Genomic DNA, 27,725 nt, shown 5'->3' on the forward strand with positions numbered 1-27,725 from the left:
TTGTCATATTTTTTAGTTTTTGTGAAATTGGCCAAATTGCAAATTTCTGACTACATTGTTAGGTAGTTGAAATCGGTAAATGGGCAGTTTCTTGTACTCAATCGATAGAAAAAATGGAGTTCTAAAGAAATAGCTATGAGTTTGGGCGACTGGAACAATGGAATTAGCCGAAAATAGGGCTCAAAGTGGGCGAAATCGCCGATTTGTAAACAGCGCCGAGGTCGCTAACTTCGCGAGAGCATAATTCCATCAGTTTTCCATCAAATTTCGTGTTTTTGGTGTCATTACAATCGGGAAAAGATTCTCTATCATTTCATAAGAAAAAATAATTTTTTTTTTTTTTAAATTTTGCGACACCAGGAGACACCTCAGGATTGGGGGTGGCGACAGTCAAAGGGTTAAGGATTGGGAGTTGCAACAGTCAAGGGGTTAAATGTCATAGAATATTATGTGTGGGTGGGTTGGCCTGGTATGGTAGCCTGGCTGGCTACCATACATACCACACTTGATTTCTTACAATAAATACTACTCATCTCGCCCTAGATTAAGACTTAAAATATTTTAAGGTAAGTAATGATTGTACTATATGTACTCACTGTACTCACCTCTCATCCTACATTAAGACCACATATTTTAACCCTTTGACTGTCGAAACCCCAAATCCTTGAGTGTCTTCTGGTGTCGAAAAATATTCGAAAAAAAAAGATTTTTTCTTATGAGAATGTTAAGATTATTTTTCTGATTGTTTAAAGCCCCCCCAAAAATTTTTGCCATCAGTACTTACTGAGATATAGAGGCGTAATGTTGGCAGAAAATGAGCCATGTATGGCAACAGCGGCGAATGCCGCTCACCTGGAAAACTTTTTTTTACTCTCATGTGAAGGTATCTTGCTTTTTCCACTACTTTATTTTTTTCAGGTAACTTATGTGGCCTGTGAGACCAAAGTAAGGTGTAATGTACATATACAGTATATACTCATTGTATACAACACAATAAGCGCACAAACATAATTAACAATATATTGTTTACAAAACTTGTTTATACAAACAAACAATACAAAAAATTTTTTATTACTATTGTTCTATGATATATACATGTATACACATATATAGTCACTTCTAGGTATTAGGTTGGTAGACAGCAATCGCCCAGGGAGGTACTTCCGTCCTGCCAAGCGAGTGTAAAACGAAAGCCTGTAATTGTTTTACATGATGGTAGGATTGCTGGTGTCCTTTTTTCTGTCTCATAAACATGCAAGATTTAAGGTATGTCTTGCTGCTTCTACTTACACTTAGGTCACACTACACATACATGTACAAGCATATATATGCTACACACACCTCTTTGGGTTTTCTGCTATTTTCTTTCTAGTTCTTCTTGTTTATTTCCTCTTATCTCCATGGGGAAGTGGAGCAGAATTCTTCCTCCGTAAGCCATGCATGTTGTAAGAGGCGACTAAAATGCTGGGAGCAAGGGGCTAGTAACCCCTTCTCCTGTATAAATTACTAAATTTAAAAAGAGAAACTTTTGTTTTTCTTTTTGGGCCACCCTGCCTCGGTGGGATATGGCCAGTTTGTTGAAAGAAGAAAGAAAGAAAGAATAGTCACTTGTAGGTAGTAGGTTGGTAGACAGCAACCACCCAGGGAGGTACTACTGTCCTGCCAAGTGAGTGTAAAACGAAAGCCTGTATTTGTTTTACATGTTGGTAGGATTGCTGGTGTCTTTTTTCTGTCTTATAAACTTGCAAGATTTCAGGCATGTCTTGCTACTTCTTACACTTAGGCCACACTACACATACATATACAAGCATATATGTACACACCCCTCTGGGTTTTCGTCTTATTTTCTTTCTAGTTCTTGTTCTTGTTTATTTCCTCTTATCTCCATGGGGAAGTGGAACAGAATTCTTCCTCCGTAAGCCATGCGTGTTGTAAGAGGTGAGTAAAATGCTGGGAGCAAGGGGCTAGTAACCCCTTCTCCTGTACAAATTACAGTGGACCCCCGGTTAACGATATTTTTTCATTCCAGAAGTATGTTCAGGTGCCAGTACTGACCGAATTTGTTCCCATAAGGAATATTGTGAAGTAGATTAGTCCATTTCAGACCCCCAAACATACATGTACAAACGCACTTACATAAATACACTTACATAATTGGTCGCATTGGGAGGTGATCGTTAAGTGGGGATCCACTGTACTAAATTTAAAAAGAAAAGCTTTCTTTTTTCTTTTTGGACCACCCTGCCTTGGTGGGATACCGCCGGTTTGTTAAAAGAAAAATATATACATGTATAGGCACTTTCATATAACTTTTATTATTTTCAGCAAGCTCGTGTTGTGTGTGTGTGTGTGTGTCTACGGCAGCTGTCAAAATGACATATTGTATCATTACTCACTCCCCCTACTGCCTGTCAAAACAATGGGGTCAGATGCTCCCTTCCCCTCCATCCTCCTACCTAATTACTGTATCTCTCTCTTTCATTCTCCCTCATTCTCTCCCTCATTCTCTGTCTTATTCTTTCTCTCATTCTCTCTCTCATTCTTGCATTCTCTCTCTCATTCTCCTTCATTCTCCTTCATTTTTCTTGTATCCTGAGCAATGATTTTGGTCACAAACTCTTCAAAACCATGAAATTGATCTTCACCGACACTTCCATCTGTGTTAGAGCATTACTTGGGAAGAGAAGAGTCCCAGATTTGCTGGGGAGTCAGATATTTCTTACCGCTAGGCATGATGAACAAGGACTACTGAAATGGCATTCCCACAATGCACCACTGGCTCCCCAATTTTTTTTGTATGGTGCACACTGACTATGGAGACCCATTCTCTCACATGAGGGCCTACCAGGTTTCTCCTGCTTGATTTGAAGCCGCTAGAATTTTGGCACATTAATACATCAAACACAGTGGCTCGTAAGATGTAGATATACGACCAAAACAATCAAAGGGTTAAGGTAAATAATGAGTGTACTGTATGTGTATTTTATTTCTCTGGGCTGCTGTAAATATTGTATATTAAGTTTGGGATGGAGAGCCAGGGCTACCTACACCTCACTTCTTACAAATACAGTGGAACCTCAAAAATCGAACTGCTCCCAACACAACCAATTATGTAAGTGTATTTTTGTAAGTGCTTTTATAAGTGTATTTTTAAGGGTCTGAAATGGACTAATCTAATTTACATTATTCCTGATGGGAATAAATTCATTCGGTAAAGGCACTCGAACAGACTTCTGGACCGAAGAAAGTTCGATATTTGAGGTTCCACTGTAAGTACTACTCACCTCTCACCCTACATTAAGACTACAAATATTTTAAGGTAAGTAATGAATGTACTGTGTATGTATTTTACTCTTTATTGTGTTTTTGAATTCCAAGTTCTATTACTAACTTAATATAAGTTAGTGTAAACTTGTTGTCTGGAATTTATATGCAGTTATAAGTGGAAAAAATGGCATTCTGTTTTCCGGCAGTGTCCGCTTTCTGGTGGTATCCTGTAACTTAACCTACTGTATAAGTGGGGCCCTGCTGTACAGTACACACATTACTTACCTTAAAATATTTTTGTCCTTACGTTATAGTGATTAGTGAATATATTTATTGTAGGAAGTCTGCATAAATGAAGAATGGGTATACAGTGGACCCCCAGTTATCGACCATAATCCGTTCCAGAAGGTCGGCCTATAACCGAAATGGCCGAAAACCAAGTTAACATTTCCCATAAGAATTAATGGAAATACAATTAATCCATTCCAAACAAAAATATTCACAAAAATTTTTTTTTTTTAACAATTATGTAAGTATTAGATACCTTTATTGAAGGCTAGTGCTGGCTTCTGGGAGATAGGGAGGAGGAAAGAGGGAGGAGTTAGTGTTTGGAAGGGAAATCCCCCTCCATAAAGACTTTAGGTAGCAAAGCCTTCTCTGGGGTTACTTCCCTTCTCTGTCTTTTAATGCCACTAGGACCAGCTTGAGAGTCACTGAACCCGTTTCACAAAATAACTGTCCAGAGTGCTCTGTGGGACAGGGTTTTGTCACTAAACATGTTGCAGATATGGCTTGTTTCAGCTTTGTCAGGGTGGTGTTTCTCTACAAAAGCTTGCACCCTAGTCCACATTGCACACACCTCTTGAATCTCTGAAGAAGGCACCTCCTTCACTCCCTCTTCCTCCCCCTCTGAAGCAAGTTCCTCAACTGCAGTCTGTTGCTGTTTGAGATGAAGCTCTTGCAGCTCTTCAGTGGTTAGCTCTTCCCTGTGGTCCTCCACCAACTCTTCACATCCTCACCACTCACCTCCAACCCCAGGGACTTCTCCAGTGCCACAATAGAGTCCACAGGGTCGGCAGGGTCAGGGTCAGCCTCAAACCCTTCAAAATCCCTCTCTTGGACAGAATCTGGCCACAGTTTTCTCCAAGCAGAGTTCAAAGTTCTGGAAGTCACTCCCTCCAAAGCCTTACCTATAAGGCTTATGCAATGGAGGATAGTGAAGTGATTCCTCCAGAACTGTCTTAGGGTCATCGGAGTGTCCAAGGTCACTTCAAAGCACTCTTGAAACACTGCTTTTGTGTAGAGCTTTTTGAAGTTAGAAATGATCTGCTGGTCCATGGGCTGGAGGAGAGGAGTGGTGTTAGGAGGAAAGAGCTTCACTTTTATAAAATTGAAGTCCCTAAACACTTGGTCTTCCAAGTCTGGAGGATGTGCAGGAGCATTGTCCAGTACCAGGAGGCACTTGAGTGGCAATTTCTTTTCCAGGAGGTATTTTTTCACACTTGGGCCAAACACATCATTAACCCACTCTTTGAAAATTTGCCTTGTGACCCATGCCTTTTGATTAGCTTTCCACATCACACACAATCTATTCTTCATGACATTGTTTTTCTTGAGCACTCTGGGATTTTCTGAGTGATACATGAGTAAAGGCTTCACTTTGAAATCCCCACTAGCATTACCACACAACAAAAGAGTAAGCCTGTCTTTCATAGGCTTGTGTCCTGGGAATGCCTTTTCCTCCTGGGTATTGTAGGTCCTGTTTGGCATTTTCTTCCAAAACAGGCCTGTTTCGTCACAACTGAACACTTGTTGGGGTTTGAATCCTTCAGCCTTTACATAGTCCTGGAATTCGTGAACGTACTTTTCAGCCTCACATTTATCAGAACTTGCTGCCTCACCATGCCTTACAACATTGTGTATGCCACTACGCTTCTTAAATCTATCAAACCATCCTTTGCTGGCCCTAAATTCACAAACTGCAGCACTTGTTCCAGACATTTTCTTTGCAAGATCCTCATGCAACTGCCTTGCCTTCTCACAAACAACAGACTCCACAACACTGTCTCCCACTAATTCTTTTTCCTTAATCCACAATAATAATAACTTTTCCATCTCTTCCATTATTTGTGGCCTTTGTTTAATTACACAAGTTACTCCTTTTGCAACATTAGCATCTTTGATTTGTTCTTTCTTTGCCAGGATGGATGTAATTGTTGATTTATTCTTGCTGTACATCCTGGCAAGTTCCACCTCCTTCATACCACTTTCAAACTTTTCTATCAATTCACGCTTAAATTCCATGGTGTTTCACACTTTCTTTACCACAGGAACTTTCTTTGGAGCCATGGTTACTTATTTCACAGTTGCACTGCAAAAAAACCCCACTAAAAACAATGGAAAACAAGCAAAATGTTTGGATGTATGAGCAGAAGCTTCCTCAGCCACTGTGAGACAAAGCCAAACTGACACGCAAATGGCTCCAGCCGGCGGATGGATGCTTCCCAAACGGCCGATAACCGGGCGCCAAAAAAACGGCTGATAACCGAGTTGGCCGTTAACAGAACCGGCCGCTAACCAGGGGTCCACTGTAATTGAAAGCTGTTGCATTAGTGAAATGCTGTAAAGCAAAGTGCTATAAAATGGGGCCTGCCTGTAATAATAAATAGTATAACTATCAATGATTAAGTATTCATGAAATATTTGCCCAATTTACTGCTATATTTTTCAAATATGGTATACTGTACAGTTATTGATGACAAATGAGAGCTCATTTCTTAATCATAAGGAAAATGAACTACTATTTACTAATAAAAAGCTATTTTTGTTAAAGGTTTCTGAGCTGAGTGCAAAGCACGCAGCTACACAGTCTGAACTTGAAACTTTACGAGATCAACTACTGTCACTGCAGAATAAATTCCTTGAAGCAGAAAAAGATAAAAACAGCCTAGCTCGGGAGCTCAGTGAAAAAGTAAGTTATGTATTTTTAATAAATGTGTTTGGATGTTTATTTAATATTAACTTATTTCTAAATTGAAAATCAACAATATTCTTTAACCCTTTCAGGGTCCAGACCCCCCGATCTGAAATTTGTCCACAGAGTCTAAGAATTTTCAAAAAAAAAAAAAAAAAATTTCTTATGAAATGGTAGAGAATTTTTTTGTGAAGGCAATAAAACAAAAGGTACAAAATTTGATGGAAAATTGATGAAATTAAGCTATCAGGAATTTTGCTGTGTCAACAATATTTATGCATCGGCAATTTTCCCCACTTTGAGTCCAATTTAGGCCAATTACATTGTTCCAGTTAACCAAATTCTTAGCTATTTCACTAGTATGCCTTCCAATTTGTCGATTGAGTACAAGAAACCACCCAGTTAATTTCAACTACCCAGTAAAGTGATCAGCACCTGATAATTTGGCCAGTTTCACACAAATTTCAAAACATGCCAATTTCAAAATAGGGTCCAGAATAAACAATGCAAGCCTTCCTAGCACTACAATGACATTGCTTCTGTTCATTAGTTATGTTCCTGGCATTACATGTGAATTCCATTTTGAATTTTTATTTACTGTTATGCTTTATTGTAATAATTTCATAAATAATGTCAGTGCAGTCATACTAGACTGGCCAGTGGATGTGTATTGGACATATTATTTGAAAACATATTATTGAGAAAACAAAACTGCGACCATGTTTTTCGTTTAAAACAGCGACTTTGCAGTGCATTTTCACGTGGGTTTTATGGTTGTATTCATGGTTCCTTGGTCTCATTTCCAGAGTAAAGATTGTTTACTCTGGAATATTGGCAAAAATCGAACATTTCCACTAAGCTCAATTTCAAGCTATTTTCAGTCCTCAAACCAATTAAAATCATCTTTATTTCTTTAACATATTTTCCAGTCTATGAAATGAGACCAAGGAACCATGAATACAACCATAAAACCCACGTGAAAATGCACTGCAAAGTCGCTGTTTTAAACGAAAAACATGGTCGCAGTTTTGTTTTCTCATGCACAGCGTGCTGCAGAATTTTTTTATGTGGTGCCCACTTAACACTCATTCTCTCATATATAGGCCCAAATTTACCACTGACCCAGAGTTCAAAACTAGAACTACGATTCTAACCCTCAATTCAATTCAGTTCAATTCAAGTTTATTCTGAAGGGGTTAAGCATGGATTTATGTAGTGTAGTTATTTTTAATAGTTATGTAGTCATTAAGATTTTATGTTAAGACACTGTTTTTCCTACAGTGAACTTTGCATTTTGTTAAGCAGAATATAACCTTCAAAAAACTTTTTTTTATCAGAAACAAAGTTCTTTTTCATATTCACTGTTTTTAAATATAAATTTAATTTTCACAGTTGTGACATTTAATTCAAAGTTATCAAAGAAAACATAAGACCAGAGGAGCACTTCAGCAAGTTTACCAACCTATTCTAAGCAGGTCTTTTTCAAACTCGACAATTCTCACTTGTATATGTGTTCAACCATTGTTAAAGCTACCTATGAGTTTTTCTTTACAGATTGGTGAATTAGAAAGTTTGAAGGAAAAACTAAATGATGTCTCTAAAGAGGAGAGTGAAGTATTAAAGAAAAAGTCTGAGCAGGTGGAGGAATTACGTAAAAGTCTCAGAGACGCTGAACATGCAAGAAGTACTGCAGAAAATGTTCTTGTGGGAAAATCTGAAGCCATGGAACAACTCAACAATAAAATGACAAATATTGGTAATGCTCTTAAGGATTCAAATGCCAGAGCTGCAACACTGGAAAACAATTTAAGAGAGAGAGAAAAATTAATTGAAAAACTGCAAGAAAAAGTGAAAATTATTGATATTTTAGAGGCTAACTTAACCAAGGAAAAAGAGATGATAAAAGCAAAAGATCATGAAATTTTGGAAATGAAAAAGAAAATATCAGAAAGTGAAACAAAAAAGATGGAAACTGAGAAAAAGTTTCAAGATAGTCAAGAAAACTTAAATAATGTGCAGTCAGCTTCCAAACTTCTTAAAAGTGAATTGGATTCTATCAAAGAGATTTTAAAACAAAAAACTAATGTTATTGAGGATTTGCAGGGCAAGCTTAGATTAGAATTAACTGAAAAAGAGAACTTGAAAAGTAAGCTTGCAGTATCTCTCATTGAGGCTGAGAATATGAAAGAAAACATTCAGAAACTGCAGTCACAAAATTCTACCTTAGACACAGAAGTAAAAGCAGCATTAGCAAAGAGTGTTAGCATTGATGCAGAGCTTAAGAGATTAGCAAATGAGAAAAGCCAACTTCAAGAGCATGTAGCAACTCTGGAAGGAAACAAGTCCCATTTGGAAAATACTTTGCAAGAACAATCTGTAAGACATTCTCAGCAGGTGCAAGAATTAGGAGAGAAATGTGAGACACTGAAGAATGAAAACAAGGTGTTAGCTGAGCAAGTGAGCAATATTACAATGGAGAAAGATTCTCTGGAAAGAAAGAAAGATATGATGACTCATGAAATCAAGACCATTAAAGGAGATTTAGAGGTTTGTACTTCTATTTATTGTCTTGTGATACATCTTATGTATTATCCTGTATTTTGCATTTATTATTAATGCCATTTTTATTGTCTCAGTTTTTCATCTTTATGTTTTAGGAAAAAATTTCATGTACAGTACCACATAATTAATATTTAATGATTGGCATATTATTTGGATTGTGATGTCTGCATTTCTGCCAGAACAGCTGTTGACTGTATGATGGTGAATGTGTTTCCTTCTTTGGGTCTCTCCACCTTCCAAGGAAAACTGTTGAAAAATACTGTACACTTTTATTTTACTGGAGAGACATGGTATATTTTATTTTAACTTATTTTAAAAATTATTTTATTAAAATGGATTAGGTTACTTTCATAAATAAATAAAATAGAACAAAATGCTTATTTTCCAAGAAAATACTTTTATGTTACAGAGGTTATCTTACATATGTACAGTAGTTTCTTACCTGGAAAACCCCATATTTATGCAGAGCATTTTGGACATACTAAAACTAGAATCAGAAAATTACTTAACATTAATTAACTAATGGTAGATTGTGAATGCTAAGTTTATCAGAATTTGTCTCAAGATAAAATTACCACATACAGTGACTGGTCTGAATAACAAAATGCTCTCAGTCTAATACAGCAGTGCTAATATGAAAGGACAGTAATACAAAACAATATTGACAACTTGAGCAATAAACTTTGGAGGTAGAAACATAGTGGAGACATGAGTCTTGATCCTAGGTGGTAGGTTGGTAGACAGCAGCCACCCAGGGAGGTACTACTGTCCTGCCAAGTGAGTGTAAAACGAAAGCCTGTAATTGTTTTACATGATGGTAGGATTGCTGGTGTCTTTTGTGTGTCTCATAAATATGCAAGATTACAGGTATGTCTTGCTACTTCTTCTTACACTTAGGTCACACTACACATACATGTACAAGCATATATATACACACCCCTCTGGGTTTTCTTCTATTTTCTTTCTCATTCTTGTTCTTGTTAATTTCCTCTTATCTCCATGGGGAAGTGGAACAAAATTCTTCCTCCATAAGCCATGCGTGTTGTAAGAGGCGACTAAAATGCCGGGAGCAAGGGGCTAGTAACCCCTTCTCCTGTATATATTACTAAGTGTAAAAGGAGAAACTTTCGGTTTTCCTTTTAGGCCACCCCGCCTCGGTGGGATACGCTGGTTTGTTTAAAAAAAAAAAATATGCAAGATTACAGATACATCTTGCTACTTCTTCTTACACTTAGGTCACACTACACATGCATGTGCAAGCATATATATACACACCCCTCTGGGTTTTTTCTATTTTCTTACTATTTTTTTTTTTAACAAGTCGGCTGTCTCCCACCGAAGCAGGGTGACCTGAAAAGAAAGAAAATCCCCAAACCTCCTTCTACACATAGCTCAATTAATTAATTACTAATTCTTGTTCATTTCCTCTCATCTCCATGGGGAAGTGGAACAGAATTCTTCCTCTCTAAGCCATGTGTGTCTTACGAGGCAACTAAAATGCCGGAGCAAGGAGCTAGTAACCCCTTCTCCTGTATACATTACTAAAGTTAAAAAGATAAACTTTTGTTTTCCTTTTTGGGTCACCCTGCCTTGGTGGGATATGACCGGTTTGTTGAAAGAAGAATAAGAAGAGTCTTGATTGGAAATTAGATAGGCAGGTTGTATTAGATACCTTTGACATTCATATTTGGTCTTCTTATAACACATCAAGATCAGGTTTTTGACATTTCTAAAGCAGTTGGCAGATAGATAATTTTTAGAATCTTCTAGTAAAGAGTTCCACATTTTTTGCCATGTACTTGGTATATGCATTGAGTTTCTACTCATGTTGAGTCAAATACATGGGATATCATAGAGGTATTTATTTCTTATTTAGTCCGTTCATTCTGTTTCAGCTTCTAAGAAGAGGTTAAGGGCAGGATTTTTTATTTGTGTTAAGTCTTTTCTCTCAGCATACCAGCCGTATCCCATTGACGTGCGGTGGCCCAAAAGGAAAAACAAAAGTTTCTCCTTTTAAATTTAGTAATATATACAGGAGAAGGGGATACTAGCCCCTTTCTCCCGGCATTTTAGTCGCCTCTTACGACTCGCATGGCTTACGGAAGACAAATTCTGTTCCACTTCCCAATGGAGATAAGAGGAAATAAACAAGAACAAGAACTAGAAAAAAATAGAAGAAAATCCAGAGGGGTATGTATATATATGCTTGTAGTAGTATATATAAGTAGTAGGTTGGTAGACAGCAACCACCCAGGGAGGTACTACCGTCCTGCCAAGTGAGTGTAAAACGAAAGCCTGTAATTGTTTTACATGATGGTAGGATTGCTGGTGTCTTTTGTCTGTCTCATAAATATGCAAGATTACAGGTACGTCTTGCTACTTCTACTTTTACTTACACTTAGGTCACACTACACATACATGTACATGTTTATTTATACACACTCATCTGAGTTTTCTTTGATTTTATCTTAATAGTTCTTGGTCTTATTACTTTTCCTTTTATATCCATGGGGAAGTGGAATAAGAATCTTTCCTCCGTAAGCCATGCGTGTTGTAAAAGTCAACTAAAATGCCGGGAACAATGGGCTAGTAACCCCTTTTCCTGTAAAGATTACTAAAAAGAATAAGAAGAAGAAAATTGTCAAAGTGGGAAGTCTGAATGTGCGTGGATGTTGTGCAAATGATAAGAAAGAGATGATTGTGGATGTTATGAATGAGAAGAAACTGGATGTCCTGGCTTTAAGTGAAACAAAGCTGAAGGGGGTGGGAGAGTTTCAATGGAGAGGAATAAATGGGATTAGGTCAGGGGTTTCAAATAGAGTTAGAGCTAAAGAAGGAGTAGCAATAATGTTGAAGGATAAGCTATGGCAGGAAAAGAGGGACTACAAATGCATAAATTCAAGGATTATGTGGAGTAAAATAAAGATTGGATGTGAAAAGTGGGTTATAGTAAGCGTATATGCACCTGGAGAAGAGAGAAGCGTAGAGGAGAGAGAGAGATTCTGGGAAATGTTGAGTGAATGCGTGGGGAGTTTTGAATCAAGTGTGAGAGTAATGGTGGTTGGGGATTTTAATGCTAAAGTGGGTAAAAATGTTATGGAGGGAGTAGTAGGTAAATTTGGGGTGCCAGGTGTAAATGTAAATGGGGAGCCTTTAATTGAGCTATGTGTAGAAAGAAATTTGGTAATAAGTAATATATATTTTATGAAAAAGAGGATAAATAAATATACAAGGTATGATGTAGCACGTAATGAAAGTAGTTTGTTAGATTATGTATTGGTGGATAAAAGGTTGATGGGTAGGCTCCAGGATGTACATGTTTATAGAGGGGCAACTGATATATCAGATCATTATTTAGTTGTAGCTACAGTTAGAGTAAGAGGTAGATGGGAAAAGAGGAAGGTGGCAACAACAAGTAAGAAGGAGGTGAAAGTGTATAAACTAAGGGAGGAGGAAGTTCGGGCGAGATATAAGCGACTATTGGCAGAAAGGTGGGCTAGTGCAAAGATGAGTAGTGGGGGGGTTGAAGAGGGTTGGAATAGTTTTAAAAATGCAGTATTAGAATGTGGGGCAGAAGTTTGTGGTTATAGGAGGGTGGGGGCAGGAGGAAAGAGGAGAGATTGGTGGAATGATGAAGTAAAGGGTGTGATAAAAGAGAAAAAGGTAGCTTACGAGAGGTTTTTACAAAGCAGTAGTGTTATAAGAAGAGCAGAGTACATGGAGAGTAAAAGAAAGGTGAAGAGAGTGGTGAGAGAGTGCAAAAGGAGAGCAGATGAAAGAGTGGGAGAGGCACTGTCAAGAAATTTTAATGAAAATAAGAAAAAATTTTGGAGTGAGTTAAACAAGTTAAGAAAGCCTAGGGAAAGTATGGATTTGTCAGTTAAAAACAGAGTAGGGGAGTTCGTAGATGGGGAGAGGGGGGTATTAGGTAGATGGCGAGAATATTTTGAGGAACTTTTAAATGTTGAGGAAGAAAGGGAGGCGGTAATTTCATGCACTGGCCAGGGAGGTATACCATGGTTTAGGAGTGAAGAAGAGCAGAATGTAAGTGTGGTGGAGGTACGTGAGGCATTACGTAGAATGAAAGGGGGTAAAGCAGCTGGAACTGATGGGATCATGACAGAAATGTTAAAAGCAGGGGGGGATATAGTGTTGGAGTGGTTGGTACTTTTGTTTAATAAATGTATGAAAGAGGGGAAGGTACCTAGGGATTGGCGGAGAGCATGTATAGTCCCTTTATATAAAAGGAAAGGGGACAAAAGAGATTGTAAAAATTATAGAGGAATAAGTTTACTGAGTATACCAGGAAAAGTATACGGTAGAGTTATAATTGAAAGAATTAGAGGTAAGACAGAATGTAGAATTGCGGATGAGCAAGGAGGCTTCAGAGTGGGTAGGGGATGTGTAGATCAAGTGTTTACATTGAAGCATATATGTGAACAGTATTTAGATAAAGGTAGGGAAGTTTTTATTGCATTTATGGATTTAGAAAAGGCATATGATAGAGTGGATAGAGGAGCAATGTGGCAGATGTTGCAAGTTTATGGAATAGGTGGTAAGTTACTAAATGCTGTAAAGAGCTTTTATGAGGATAGTGAGGCTCAGGTTAGAGTGTGTAGAAGAGAGGGAGAATACTTCCCGGTAAAAGTAGGTCTTAGACAGGGATGTGTAATGTCACCATGGTTGTTTAATATATTTATAGATGGGGTTGTAAAAGAAGTAAATGCTAGGGTTTCGGGAGAGGGGTGGGATTAAATTATGGGGAATCAAATTAAAAATGGGAATTGACACAGTTACTTTTTGCTGATGATACTGTGCTTATGGGAGATTTTAAAGAAAAATTGCAAAGGTTAGTGGATGAGTTTGAGAATGTGTGTAAAGGTAGAAAGTTGAAAGTGAACATAGAAAAGAGTAAGGTGATGAGGGTATCAAATGATTTAGATAAAGAAAAATTGGATATCAAATTGGGGAGGAGGAGTATGGAAGAAGTGAATGTTTTCAGATACTTGGGAGTTGACGTGTCGGCGAATGGATTTATGAAGGATGAGGTTAATCATAGAATTGATGAGGGAAAAAAGGTGAGTGGTGCGTTGAGGTATATGTGGAGTCAAAAAACGTTATCTATGGAGGCAAAGAAGGGAATGTATGAAAGTATAGTAGTACCAACACTCTTATATGGATGTGAAGCTTGGGTGGTAAATGCAGCAGCGAGGAGACGGTTGGAGGCAGTGGAGATGTCCTGTCTAAGGGCAATGTGTGGTGTAAATATTATGCAGAAAATTCGGAGTGTGGAAATTAGGAGAAGGTGTGGAGTTAATAAAAGCATTAGTCAGAGGGCAGAAGAGGGGTTGTTGAGGTTGTTTGGTCATTTAGAGAGAATGGATCAAAGTAGAATGACATGGAAAGCATATAAATCTATAGGGGAAGGAAAGAGGGGTAGGGGTCATCCTCGAAAGGGTTGGAAAGAGGGGGTAAAGGAGGTTTTGTGGGCGAGGGGCTTGGACTTCCAGCAAGCGTGCATGAGCGTGTTAGATAGGAGTGAATGGAGACGAATGATACTTGGGACCTGACGATCTGTTGGAGTGTGAGCAAGGTAATATTTAGTGAAGGGATTCAGGGAAACCAGTTATTTTCTTATAGTCGGACTTGAGTCCTGGAAATGGGAAGTACAATGCCTGCACTTTAAAGGAGGGGTTTGGGATATTGGCAGTTTGGAGGGATATGTTGTGTATCTTTATACGTATATGCTTCTAAACTGTTGTATTCTGAGCACCTCTGCAAAAGCAGTGATAATGTGTGAGTGTGGTGAAAGTGTTGAATGATGATGAAAGTATTTTCTTTTTGGGGATTTTCTTTCTTTTTTGGGTCACCCTGCCTCGGTGGGAGACGACCAACTTTTTTAAAAAAAAAAAAAAAAAAAACATGTATGTGTCGTGTGACCTAAGTGTAAGTACAAGTAGCAAGATGTACTTGAAATCTTGCATGTTTAAGAGGCAGAAAAAAGGACACCAGCAATCCTACCATCATGTAAAACAATTACAGGCTTTCGTTTTACACTCACTTGGCAGGACAATAGTACCTCCCTGGGCGGTTGCTGTCTACCAACCTACTACCTAGTTTGTGTTAAGTATCCTGTATAAATAGTATGCACTGTAGTAAATTTGTTTTTTCAACAAGTCGGCTTTCTTCCACCGAGGTAGGGTGACCCAAAAGGAAAGAAAATCCCCAAAAAGAAAATACTTTCACTTCACTCATACATAGTCACTGTTTTTGCAGAGGTGCATGGATGTTGTGTAAAGGATAAGAAAGAGATGATTATGGATGTTGTAAATGAGAAGAAGCTGGGTGTCCTGGCTTTAAGTGAAACAAAGCTGAAGGGGATGGGAGAGTTTCAGTGGAGAGGAATATATGGGATTAGGTCAGGGGTTTCCAATAGAGTTAAAGCTAAAAAAGGAGTAGCAATAATGTTGAAGGATAAATTATGGCAGAAAAAGAGGGACTATAAATGTATTAATTCAAGGAGTGCCAGGGGTAAATGAAAATGGGGGAGCCTTTAATTGAGCTATGTGTAGAAAGAGGTTTGGTAATAAGTAATACATATTTTATGAAGAAGAGGATAAATAAATATACAAGGTATGATATAGCACATAATGAAAGTAGTTTCTTAGATTATGTATTGGTGGATAAAAGGTTGATGGGTAGGCTCCAGGATGTACACGTTTATAGAGGGCCAACTGATATATCGGATCATTATTTCTTGTAGCTACAGTTAGAGTAAGAGGTAGATGGGAAAAGAGGAAAATGGCAACAACAAGCAAGAGGGAGGTGAAAGTGTATAAACTAAGGGAGGAGGAAGTTCGGGTGAGATATAAGCAACTATTGGCAGAAAGGTGGACTGGTGCAAGTATGAGTAGTGGGGGGGTTGAAGAGGGTTGGAATAGTTTTAAAAATGCAGTATTGGAATGTGGAGCAGAAGTTTGTGGTTATAGGAGGGTGGGGGCAGGAGGAAAGAGGAGTGATTGGTGGAATGATGAAGTAAAGGGTGTGATAAAAGAGAAAAAGTTAGCTTATGAGAGGTTTTTACAAAGCATAAGTGTTATAAGAAGAGTAGAGTATATGGAGAGTAAAAGAAAGGTGAAGAGAGTGGTGAGAGAGTGCAAAAGGAGAACAGATGATAGAGTGGGAGAAACAATTTTGGAGTGAGTTAAACAAGTTAAGAAAGCCTAGGGAACAAATGGATTTGTCAGTTAAAAACAGAGTAGGGGAGTTAGTAGATGGGGAGATGGAGGTTTTGAGTAGATGGCGAGAATATTTTGAGGAACTTTTAAATGTCCATGAAGAAAGGGAGGCGGTAATTTCATGCACTGGCCAGGGAGGTATACCATCTTTTACGAGTGAAGAGGAACAGGATGCGAGTATGGGGGAGGTGCGTGAGGCATTACGTAGAATGAAATGGGGTAAAGGAGGGGTTCGGGATATTGGCAGTTTGGAGGGATATGTTGTGTATCTTTATACGTATATATGCTTCTAAGCTGTTGTGTTCTGAGCACCTCTGCAACAACAGTGATTATGTGTGAGTGAGGTAAAAGAGTTGAATTATGATGAAAGTATTTTCTTTTTGGGGATTTTCTTTCTTTTTGGGTCACCCTGCCTCGGTGGGAGACGGCCGACTTGTTAAAAAAAAAAAAAATAACATATCCCTCCAAACTGCCAATATCCCAAACCCCTCCTTTAAAGTGCAGGGATTGTACTTCCCATTTCCAGGACTCAAGTCCAGCTATATAAAAATAACCTGTTTCCCTGAATCCCTCACTAATATTACCCTGCTCACACTTAAACAGCTCATCAGGTCCCAAAAACCATTCGTTTCCATTCACTCCTGTCTAACACGCTCGTGCACGCTTGCTATAAATCCAAGCCCCTCACCCACAAAACCTCCTTTACTCCCTCCCTCCAACTTTTTGAGGGACCCCTACCCTGCCTTCCTTCCCTTACAGATTTATACGCTCTCCATGTCATTCTACTTTGATCCAGTCTCTCTAAATGACCAAACCACCTCAACAACCCCTCTTCAGCCCTCTAACTAATGCTTTTATTAACTCCACACCTTCTCCTAATTTCCACACTTGAATTTTCTGCATAATATTTACACCACACATTGTCCTTAGACAGGACATCTCCACTGCTTCCAACTGCCTCCTCACTGCAGCATTTACAACCCAAGCTTCACACCCATATAAGAGAGTTGGTACCACTATACTCTCATACAGTCATTTCTTTGCCTACATAGATAACATTTTTTGTCTCCACAGATACCTCAATGCACCACTTGCCTTTTTTCCTTCATCAATTCTATGATTCACCTCATCCTTCATAAACTCGTCCACTGACACGTCACCTCCCATATATCTGAAAACATTCACTTCTTCCATACTCCTCTCCAATTTGATATCCAATTTTTATTTATCTAAATCATTTGATACCCTCATCACCTTACTCTTTTTTTATGTTCACTTTCAACTTTCTACCTTTACATACTCTCCCAGACTCGTCCACTAACCTTTGCAACTTTTCTTTAGAATCTTCCATAAGCACAGTATCATCAGCAAAAAGTAACTGTGTCAATTCCCATTTTGTATTTGATTCCCCATAATTTAATCCCACCCCTCTCCCAAACACCCTAGCATTTACTTCTTTTACAACCCCATCTGTAAATATATTAAACAACCATGGCGACATCACACATCCCTGTCTAAGACCCACTTTTACTGGGAAGTAGTCTCCCTCTCTTCTACACACCCTAACCTGAGCCTCACAATCCTCATAAAAAAACTTTACTGCATTTAGTAACTTACTACCTATTCCATAGACTTGCAACATCTGTCACATTTCTCCCTTATCCACTGTATTATATGCCTTTTCTAAATCCATAAATGCAATGAAAGCTTCCCTACTTTTATCTAAATACTGTTGACATATATGCGTCAGTGTAAACACTTGATCTACACATCCCCAACCCACTCTAAAGCCTCCTTGCTCATCTGAAATCCTACTCTCTGTCTTACCTCTAATTCTATCAATAATAACCCTACCATACACAGTTCCTGGTGTACTTATAAACTTCTTCTTCTATAATTTTTACAATCTCTTATGTCCCCCTTTGCTTTATGTAAAGGAACTATGCATGCTCTCTGCCAACCCTGTGTACCTTCTCCTCTTTCATACATTTATTAAACAAAAATACCAAACACAATCAAGTAAATTTAATTTTATGAGTAATGAGGGTGTGTCTTGTCTGGAACTTAAGTGAGTGATCATTCTGACAACTGATTTTTGTTGAGTATTATGGGTTTTTGATGATTTTTTATTGTTGATCCCCAAGCACATACCGAAAGAGAAGTAAGGGTAGATTAGAGAGCATTTCAGAGTGAGTAAGGATATTTTGAAGTACATAGTGTAATTTTAAAAGTTTGCCCACTGTTTTGGGAATTGTCTTAGATATGTGCTGGATGTGAGTGTTGAATTTTGGTTTGCTACCAAGATTGATATCCCTAAGATTTCTGCCTTATCTTTTTTTCATTGTTTATTATTTACCTTTATGTTCAATTGAATAATTCTAACTTTGTTTCAACCATTATATAAAAGTCATATCAGTAGTGGGTGCCAGTTTATTAGTTGCCATCCCAGGTGATTTCATTAACAGTATTATTGAGGACAACTGGAGGTATAGTTCAGAAGTCACGTCCTCTGCAAATAGAATGATTAACTTATTTGAAACCTTTAAAAATAAAAAAGAATAAGAGGATAACAAATACCAACCAATTTTTGCATAGTGATACAGGTAGTTTACATGAATAAAAATGTAAAAGGGGGATATTAGTCTCATTTGTGGATTAGGTTGTAGCACATAATAATGCCATCGCTGTGTGTGTAGTGGGCTAGGCTGGCTGCAGCATATGGTATATAGATAATACAGAACCTTTATTGTGTGAAAGACAGCCAAGGTGTTAAAAAAAGTAAATGCATCATCCCTATTTTGAGTCCATTACCAAGTTACCAGATATAGTAAGCAGGCACATGTCATCCCTGATAACATTATGTATTAATATATATTCTGAATTTGTGAAATTTTACTTAAAAACTAAATGCCAACCTGGATTTTTTCATGGGATTTCTTGGAGAATAGTTGTACATGCAGTTCTGCACAATAGCTGGATAACTTAACAGAAAAGACTGCTTCATATACAGTAGGGTCCCACTTATACGACAGGTTAGGTTCCAGGCTACTGCTGTAAAGCGGAAATTACCGGAAAGTGGAACACCTTTTTTTCCACTTATAAATGCATATAAATACTAGATAACAAGTTTAAATTAACATATATTAAGTTAGCAATAGAACTAGGCATTAAAAAAAATAAAAAATTAAAATACACATATAGTACACTCATTACTTACCTTAAAATATTTGTAGTCTTAATCTAGGGTGAGATGAGTAGTATTTATTGTAAGAAATCAAGTGTGGTATGTATGGTAGCCAGCCTGGCTGCCATACCAGGCTAACCCACCCACACATAATATTCTATGACATTTAAGCATCCCAGAGCGATAAAATGCATATACAGTTCACTCATTACTTACCTTAAAATATTTGCACTCTTAATGTAGGGTCAGAGGTGAGTAAATGAGAGAGAGAGAGAATGAGTACATGAGGTAGGACACTCGTGGAGTTATGTAAACAAACCAGGCGAATGCTAGTTTTGTAAACAAACGAAGCAAACACGTCTGGTTTGTGTACAAGTTGTCTCTATGTTGATACAATAGAATAAATAAAGAGGAACACTCCTATTCTCATGTAACACCATTTTTTAGAAGAAATGACACTCTGAGTGAAGGCATACAAAAGGAATAATTTTATACAGTTACCCCCAGTAACACATTTTCTCTTATGTTGGACTAGAGAAAACGTTATTCTTGCCATCACTTGTACAAGTTGCCTGGTTACTACATGTCATATTTATGTTTGTTTATTCTACTGTAGGGTGTATTTATCATCTTTATATGTTATGTATCGTGTTTATTATATAATTTTGAAGAAAAAAATCGTAGATGGATTAATGAAAACAGGAAAGTGGGTGCAGGAGGGAAGAGGAGTGATTGGTGGAATGATGATGTAAAGAGAGTAGTAAGGGAGAAAAAGTTAGCATATGAGAAGTTTTTACAAAGTAGAAGTGATGCAAGGAGGGAAGAGTATATGGAGAAAAAGAGAGAGGTTAAGAGAGTGGTGAAGCAATGTAAAAAGAGAGCAAATGAGAGAGTGGGTGAGATGTTATCAACAAATTTTGTTGAAAATAAGAAAAAGTTTTGGAGTGAGATTAACAAGTTAAGAAAGCCTAGAGAACAAATGGATTTGTCAGTTAAAAATAGGAGAGGAGAGTTATTAAATGGAGAGTTAGAGGTATTGGGAAGATGGAGGGAATATTTTGAGGAATTGTTAAATGTTGATGAAGATAGGGAAGCTGTGATTTCGTGTATAGGGCAAGGAGGAATAACATCTTGTAGGAGTGAGGAAGAGCCAGTTGTGAGTGTGGGGGAAGTTCGTGAGGCAGTAGGTAAAATGAAAGGGGGTAAGGCAGCCGGGATTGATGGGATAAAGATAGAAATGTTAAAAGCAGGTGGGGATATAGTTTTGGAGTGGTTGGTGCAATTATTTAATAAATGTATGGAAGAGGGTAAGGTACCTAGGGATTGGCAGAGAGCATGCATAGTTCCTTTGTATAAAGGCAAAGGGGATAAAAGAGAGTGCAAAAATTATAGGGGGATAAGTCTGTTGAGTGTACCTGGTAAAGTGTATGGTAGAGTTATAATTGAAAGAATTAAGAGTAAGACGGAGAATAGGATAGCAGATGAACAAGGAGGCTTTAGGAAAGGTAGGGGGTGTGTGGACCAGGTGTTTACAGTGAAACATATAAGTGAACAGTATTTAGATAAGGCTAAAGAGGTCTTTGTGGCATTTATGGATTTGGAAAAGGCGTATGACAGGGTGGATAGGGGGGCAATGTGGCAGATGTTGCAAGTGTATGGTGTAGGAGGTAGGTTACTGAAAGCAGTGAAGAGTTTTTACGAGGATAGTGAGGCTCAAGTTAGAGTATGTAGGAAAGAGGGAAATTTTTTCCCAGTAAAAGTAGGCCTTAGACAAGGATGTGTGATGTCACCGTGGTTGTTTAATATATTTATAGATGGGGTTGTAAGAGAAGTAAATGCGAGGGTCTTGGCAAGAGGCGTGGAGTTAAAAGATAAAGAATCACACACAAAGTGGGAGTTGTCACAGCTGCTCTTTGCTGATGACACTGTGCTCTTGGGAGATTCTGAAGAGAAGCTGCAGAGATTGGTGGATGAATTTGGTTGGGTGTGCAAAAGAAGAAAATTAAAGGTGAATACAGGAAAGAGTAAGGTTATGAGGATAACAAAAAGATTAGGTGATGAAAGATTGAATATCAGATTGGAGGGAGAGAGTATGGAGGAGGTGAACGTATTCAGATATTTGGGAGTGGACGTGTCAGCGGATGGGTCTATGAAAGATGAGGTGAATCATAGAATTGATGAGGGAAAAAGAGTGAGTGGTGCACTTAGGAGTCTGTGGAGACAAAGAACTTTGTCCTTGGAGGTAAAGAGGGGAATGTATGAAAGTATAGTTTTACCAACGCTCTTATATGGGTGTGAAGCGTGGGTGATGAATGTTGCAGCGAGGAGAAGGCTGGAGGCAGTGGAGATGTCATGTCTGAGGGCAATGTGTGGTGTGAATATAATGCAGAGAATTCGTAGTTTGGAAGTTAGGAGGAGGTGCGGGATTACCAAAACTGTTGTCCAGAGGGCTGAGGAAGGGTTGTTGAGGTGGTTCGGACATGTAGAGAGAATGGAGCGAAACAGAATGACTTCAAGAGTGTATCAGTCTGTAGTGGAAGGAAGGCGGGGTAGGGGTCGGCCTAGGAAGGGTTGGAGGGAGGGGGTAAAGGAGGTTTTGTGTGCGAGGGGCTTGGACTTCCAGCAGGCATGCGTGAGCGTGTTTGATAGGAGTGAATGGAGACAAATGGTTTTTAATACTTGACGTGCTGTTGGAGTGTGAGCAAAGTAACATTTATGAAGGGATTCAGGGAAACCGGCAGGCCGGACTTGAGTCCTGGAGATGGGAAGTACAGTGCCTGCACTCTGAAGGAGGGGTGTTAATGTTGCAGTTTAAAAACTGTAGTGTAAAGCACCCTTCTGGCAAGACAGTGATGGAGCGAATGATGGTGAAAGTTTTTCTTTTTCGGGCCACCCTGCCTTGGTGGGAATCGGCCAGTGTGATAATAAAAAAAAAAATGTATATTAACGTAATATACAACATTTAATGAGACTCACTGATTATTATTGAGTATTATTATCATTACTAATATGGCGTCACTCATACAAGTCGTCTGGCTACCACATCTCATATTTATGTTTATTTATTCTACTGTGGGGTGTATTTATCATCTTTATGTTATGCATAGTGTTTATTATATAATTTTGAAAAAATATAGATGGATTAATGAATTAATGAATTAATTAATTAATGAAGAGAAGTTGCAGAGATTGGTGGATGAATTTGGTAGGGTGTGCAAAAGAAGAAAATTAAAGGTGAATACAGGAAAGAGTAGGGTTGTGAGGGTAACAAAGGGATTAGGTGATGAAAGATTGAATATCAGATTGGAGGGAGAGAGTATGGAGGAGGTGAACGTATTCAGATATTTGGGAGTGGACGTGTCAGCGGATGGGTCTATGAAAGATGGGGTGAATCATGGAATTGATGAGGGAAGAGGAGTGGGTGGTGCACTTAGGAGTCTGTGGAGACAGAGAACTTTGTCCTTGGAGGCAAAGAGGGGAATGTATGAGAGTATAGTTTTACCAACGCTCTTATATGGGTGTGAAGCGTGGGTGATGAATGTTGCGGCGAGGAGAAGGCTGGAGGCAGTGGAGATGTCGTGTCTGAGGGCAATGTGTGGTGTGAATATAATGCAGAGAATTCGTAGTTTGGAAGTTAGGAGGAGGTGCGGGATTACCAAAACTGTTGTCCAGAGGGCTGAGGAAGGGTTGTTGAGGTGGTTCGGACATGTAGAGAGAATGGAGCGAAACAGAATGACTTCAAGAGTGTATCAGTCTGTAGTGGAAGGAAGACGGGGTAGGGGTCGGCCTAGGAAGGGTTGGAGGGAGGGGGTAAAGGAGGTTTTGTGTGCGAGGGGCTTGGACTTCCAGCAGGCATGCGTGAGCGTGTTTGATAGGAGTGAATGGAGACAAATGGTTTTTAATACTTGACGTGCTGTTGGAGTGTGAGCAAAGTAACATTTATGAAGGGATTCAGGGAAACCGGCAGGCCGGACTTGAGTCCTGGAGATGGGAAGTACAGTGCCTGCACTCTGAAGGAGGGGTGTTAATGTTGCAGTTTAAAAACTGTAGTGTAAAGCACCCTTCTGGCAAGACAGTGATGGAGTGAATGATGGTGAAAGTTTTTCTTTTTCAGGCCACCCTGCCTTGGTGGGAATCGGCCGGTGTGATAATAAAAAAAAAAAAAAAAAATAATGAAAATGTGTATACAGTGGACCCCCGCTTAACGATCACCTCCAAATGCGACCAATTATGTAAGTGTATTTATGTAAGTGCGTTTGTACGTGTATGTTTGGGGGTCTGAAATGGACTAATCTACTTCACAATATTCCTTATGGGAAAAAATTCGGTCAGTACTGGCACCTGAACATACTACTGGAATGAAAAAAGTTCGTTAACCGGGGGTCCACTGTACTATTAACGTAATATACGACATTTAATGAGACTTTGTGGTTATTATGATTATCATCATTATTAATATGGCGTCTTGAGACATAAGACACTCTCACTGATTTTAATGTGTACCTGCATGCCAGCACAGTGTGTAGTTTATTTAGGTACAGGTATACATAAGTATAATTATCAGAGTATATATAAAATATGAAATAACTTTTAAAAACACTTGAAATTTTGGAGTTTCCAGATATAATGGAGAGAATTGGTGCTTACTGAGCTCATGAGAATGTAAACAAGTTGGGTGGGCCACGGTGACCGTATTAGAAAGTCAGGTGGGGGGAGTCCTATAGCAAGTTTTGGTCATAATTTGAAATGTCCGTATGAGCGGAACACCATAAAGTGAAGTGCCGTAAAGCAGGGCCCTACTGTATGTAATTTTTTTTTTTTTTTTGTACCTTTAATCTTGCTTTGGTTCTTTTACTCACACTCCCAAGTGCTCATATATTACCTTTGATTTGACCAGGAAAGTCAAGTTCTAAACTCTAGTATTATATTTAGAAAGCTTTAAAATAATGTCACTGATATTAACTTATAATGTTGTCCAAATTCATTCATTCATTAGACTGTTTCATACAGGAAGCTAGAACAAATTACAAGAAAATTCAGGACCAGGTTGAGGAACACAAAGTGAACATAGTCAAATTTAGTCAAGATAAAGCGAAGTTAGAAGAGACTATTAATGATCTTCATGATAAGGTAAGGTATTCAGATTGATTTTTTTATTTTTTAGGTGATTTATACTTAGTGGTATTTTAATAACATTTACAATATTTTTTAAAATGTGTGAATTAAATTTTGCTTGTTGGAAAGTGTCACTTAGAGTTTTATATAATACAAATGAGTTGTTACTATTTATTATGTGTTTATATATAAAAAAAGTTTAAAGTGATAGTTTAAAATCTCAGATCTGTTTTTAAAATTTATTATATTAAAAAATTTTTTCATTTCATAACCATGTATGTTAATGTAGTCTGTTTTGCATGTATAGTGGAACCTCGGCTTACGAGTTTAATCCATTTCGTGGCCTTGCTTGTATCCCGATCTGCTCGTATGCTGAGTTAATTTTCCTCGTTTAAATTAATTTAAATGCCATTAATTCATTCCAGCGGAATTTCTGCTCTCTGGAGGCAGGACGAAATACTTGAATATGACTAATATCGACTCTATGGCTTATTTATCTATCACAATTCATCTAATATGACATAATAAACAATATAAATAATATAGAAACCTGATATATACTCGAGACTGAATAAAATATATCATTATGTGGCAAGTGATGGAGGCCATTCCTGCACACCTGCTTGTGTTTATCTATGATTTCATGCTTTACTTCCATAGACATCATCCTCTTTTTCTTCTCAGCATTGTTCTTTGCACTTACTTTCTTAGGACCCATGATTAGAAAAAAGAAATTTGTCAGAATAACTGCACAAAATGTAAGCAAAACATGAGAGAAATCCTTCTACTGCAAGGTGCACTGCCATCCCCTGACACTCCCGACACCACCATCCCAGCTTTCATGAATACGTGTTCAGTTTCGCTTCTCTCCTACAAGCTAGCTATTTGTGAATTGTGTTTAGACTTACTGAATGACTGACTTACTGACTTGTCTGACTGACTTATTGACTTGACTGGATGGCTTACTGACTTACTGACTTGACTGGCTGACTTGCTGACTTGACTGACTGACTGACTTAACTGACCAATTTACTGACTTGACTTACTGACTTTACTGACTTTACTGACTTGACTGACTGACTGACTTTACTGACTTGACTGACTGACTTACTGACTTGACTGACTGACTGACTTGATGAATATTATAATGGGGAAGCACTAAACTCGTAGGATTATAAAGCGCCTCTGGGGGGGAAATGGGAGGTATTCTGGTTTAATTTAAAGAACTGGAGCACAGATACAATTTCTAGATCAAGAGCCCCTCACCCCTCACCCCTTTCTCCTCAAGGAACTTCCCTGGAGGGGGAAGCTCGCATCCTGAATTTTTGCTCATATCCAGATTATGTATTGTGGATAAAAGGTTGATGGGTAGGCTCCAGGATGTACACGTTTATAGAGGGACAACTGACATATCGGATCATTATTTAGTTGTAGCTACAGGTAGAGTAAGAGGTAGATGGGAAAAGAGGAAACTGGCAACAACAAGTAAGAGGGAGGTGAGAGTGTATAAACTGAGGGAGGAGGAAGTTCGGGTGAGATATAAGCAACTCTTGGCAGAAAGGTGGACTGGTGCAAGTATGAGCAGTGGGGGGTTGAAGAGGGTTGGAATAGTTTTAAAAATGCAGTATTAGAATGTGGGGCAGAAGTTTGTGGTTATAGGAGGGTGGGTGCAGGAGGAAAGAAGAGTGATTGGTGAAATGATGAAGTAAAGGTTGTGATAAAAGAGAAAAAGTTAGCTTATGAGAGCTTTTTACAAAGCAGAAGTGTTATAAGAAGAGTAGAGTACATGGAGAGTAAAAGAAAGGTGAAGAGAGTGGTGAGAGACTGCAAAACGAGAGCAGATGATAGAGTGGGAGAGGCACTGTCAAGAAATTTTAATGAAAATAAGAAAAAATGTTGGAGTGAGTTAAACAAGTTAAGAAAGCCTAGGGAACAAATGGATTTGTCAGTAAAAAACAGGGAAGGGGAGTTAGTAGATAGGGAGATGGAGGTTTTGGGTAGATGGCGAGAATATTTTGAGGAACTTTTAAATGTTGACTTAGAAAGGGAGGCGGTGATTTCATGCACTGGACACGGAGGTATACCATCTTTTAGGAGTGAAGAACAGGATGTGAGTGTGCTGGAGGTGCATGAGGCATTACGTAGAATGAAAGGGGGGTAAAGCAGCTGGAACTGACAGGATCATGACAGAAATGTTAAAGCAGGGGGGGATATAGTGTTGGAGTGGTTGGTATTTTTGTTTAATAAACGTATGAAAGAGGGGAAGGTACGTAGAGATTGACGGAGAGCATGTATAGTCCCTTTATATAAAGGGAAGGGGACAAAAGAAATTGTAAAAATTATAGAGGAATAAGTTTACCGAGTATACCAGGAAAAGCGTACGGTAGGGTTATAATTGAAAGAATTAGAGGTAAGACAGAATGTAGGATTGTGGATGAGCAAGGAGGTTTTAGAGTAGGTAGGGGATGTGTAGATCAAGTGTTTGCATTGAAGCATATATGTGAACAGTATTTAGATAAAGGTAGGGAAGTTTTTATTGCCTTTATGGATTTAGAAAAGGCATATGAGAGAGTGGATAGGGGAGCAATGTGGCAGATGTTGCAAGTATCTGGAATAGGTGGTAAGTTACTAAATGCTGTAAAGAGTTTTTATGAGGATAGTGAGGCTCAGGTTAGGGTGTGTAGAAGAGAGGGAGACTACTTCCCAGTAAAAGTAGGTCTTAGACAAGGGTGTGTAATGTCACCATGGTTGTTTAATATATTTATAGATGGGGTTGTAAAAGAAGTAAATGCTAGGGTGTTCGGGAGAGGGATTGGATTAAATTATGGGGAATCAAATACAAAAATGGGAATTGGCACAGTTGCTTTTTGCTGATGATACTGTGCTTATAAGAATTCTAAAGAAAAATTGCAAAGGTTAGTGGACGAGTTTGGGAGTGTGTGTAAAGGTAGAAAGTTGAAAGTGAACATAGAAAAGAGTAAGGTGATGACAGTATCAAATGATTTAGATAAAGAAAAATTGGATATCAAATTGGGGAGGAGGAGTATGGAAGAAGTGAATGTTTTCAGATACTTGGGACTTGACGTGTCGGCAGATGGATTTATGAAGGATGAGGTTAATCATAGAATTGATGAGGGGAAAAAAGGTGAGTGGTACGTTGAGGTACGTATATGTGGAGACAAAAAACATTATCTATGGAGGCAAAGAAGGGAATGTATGCAAGTATAGTAGTACCAACACTCTTATATGGGTGTGAAGCTTGGGTTGTGAATGCAGCAGCGAGGAGGTGGTTGGAGGCAGTGGAGATGTCCTGTCTAAGGGCAGTGTGTGGTGTAAATATTATGCAGAAAATTCGGAGTGTGGAAATTAGGAGAAGGTGTGGAGT

At 38.4% G+C, this 27,725-nt stretch overlaps 1 protein-coding gene across 5 annotated transcripts in view; it reads left to right on the plus strand.

Moving 5' to 3' along the window:
* Positions 1 to 27,725, plus strand: part of LOC128684405 (early endosome antigen 1-like) — a 128,755-nt gene that overhangs the window by 59,363 nt on the left and 41,667 nt on the right. For all 5 annotated transcript variants that reach the window (XM_070094309.1, XM_070094304.1, XM_070094323.1 and 2 more), the window contains 3 exons: positions 6,101 to 6,238; positions 7,796 to 8,788; positions 24,236 to 24,355. In XM_070094309.1, the coding sequence (XP_069950410.1) occupies positions 6,101 to 6,238; positions 7,796 to 8,788; positions 24,236 to 24,355 (1,251 nt within the window). The remainder of the gene's footprint in view (positions 1 to 6,100; positions 6,239 to 7,795; positions 8,789 to 24,235; positions 24,356 to 27,725) is intronic.

The sequence above is a fragment of the Cherax quadricarinatus genome, chromosome 4, assembly GCF_038502225.1.
Source record: "Cherax quadricarinatus isolate ZL_2023a chromosome 4, ASM3850222v1, whole genome shotgun sequence".
NCBI classification, from domain to species: Eukaryota; Metazoa; Arthropoda; class Malacostraca; order Decapoda; family Parastacidae; genus Cherax; species Cherax quadricarinatus.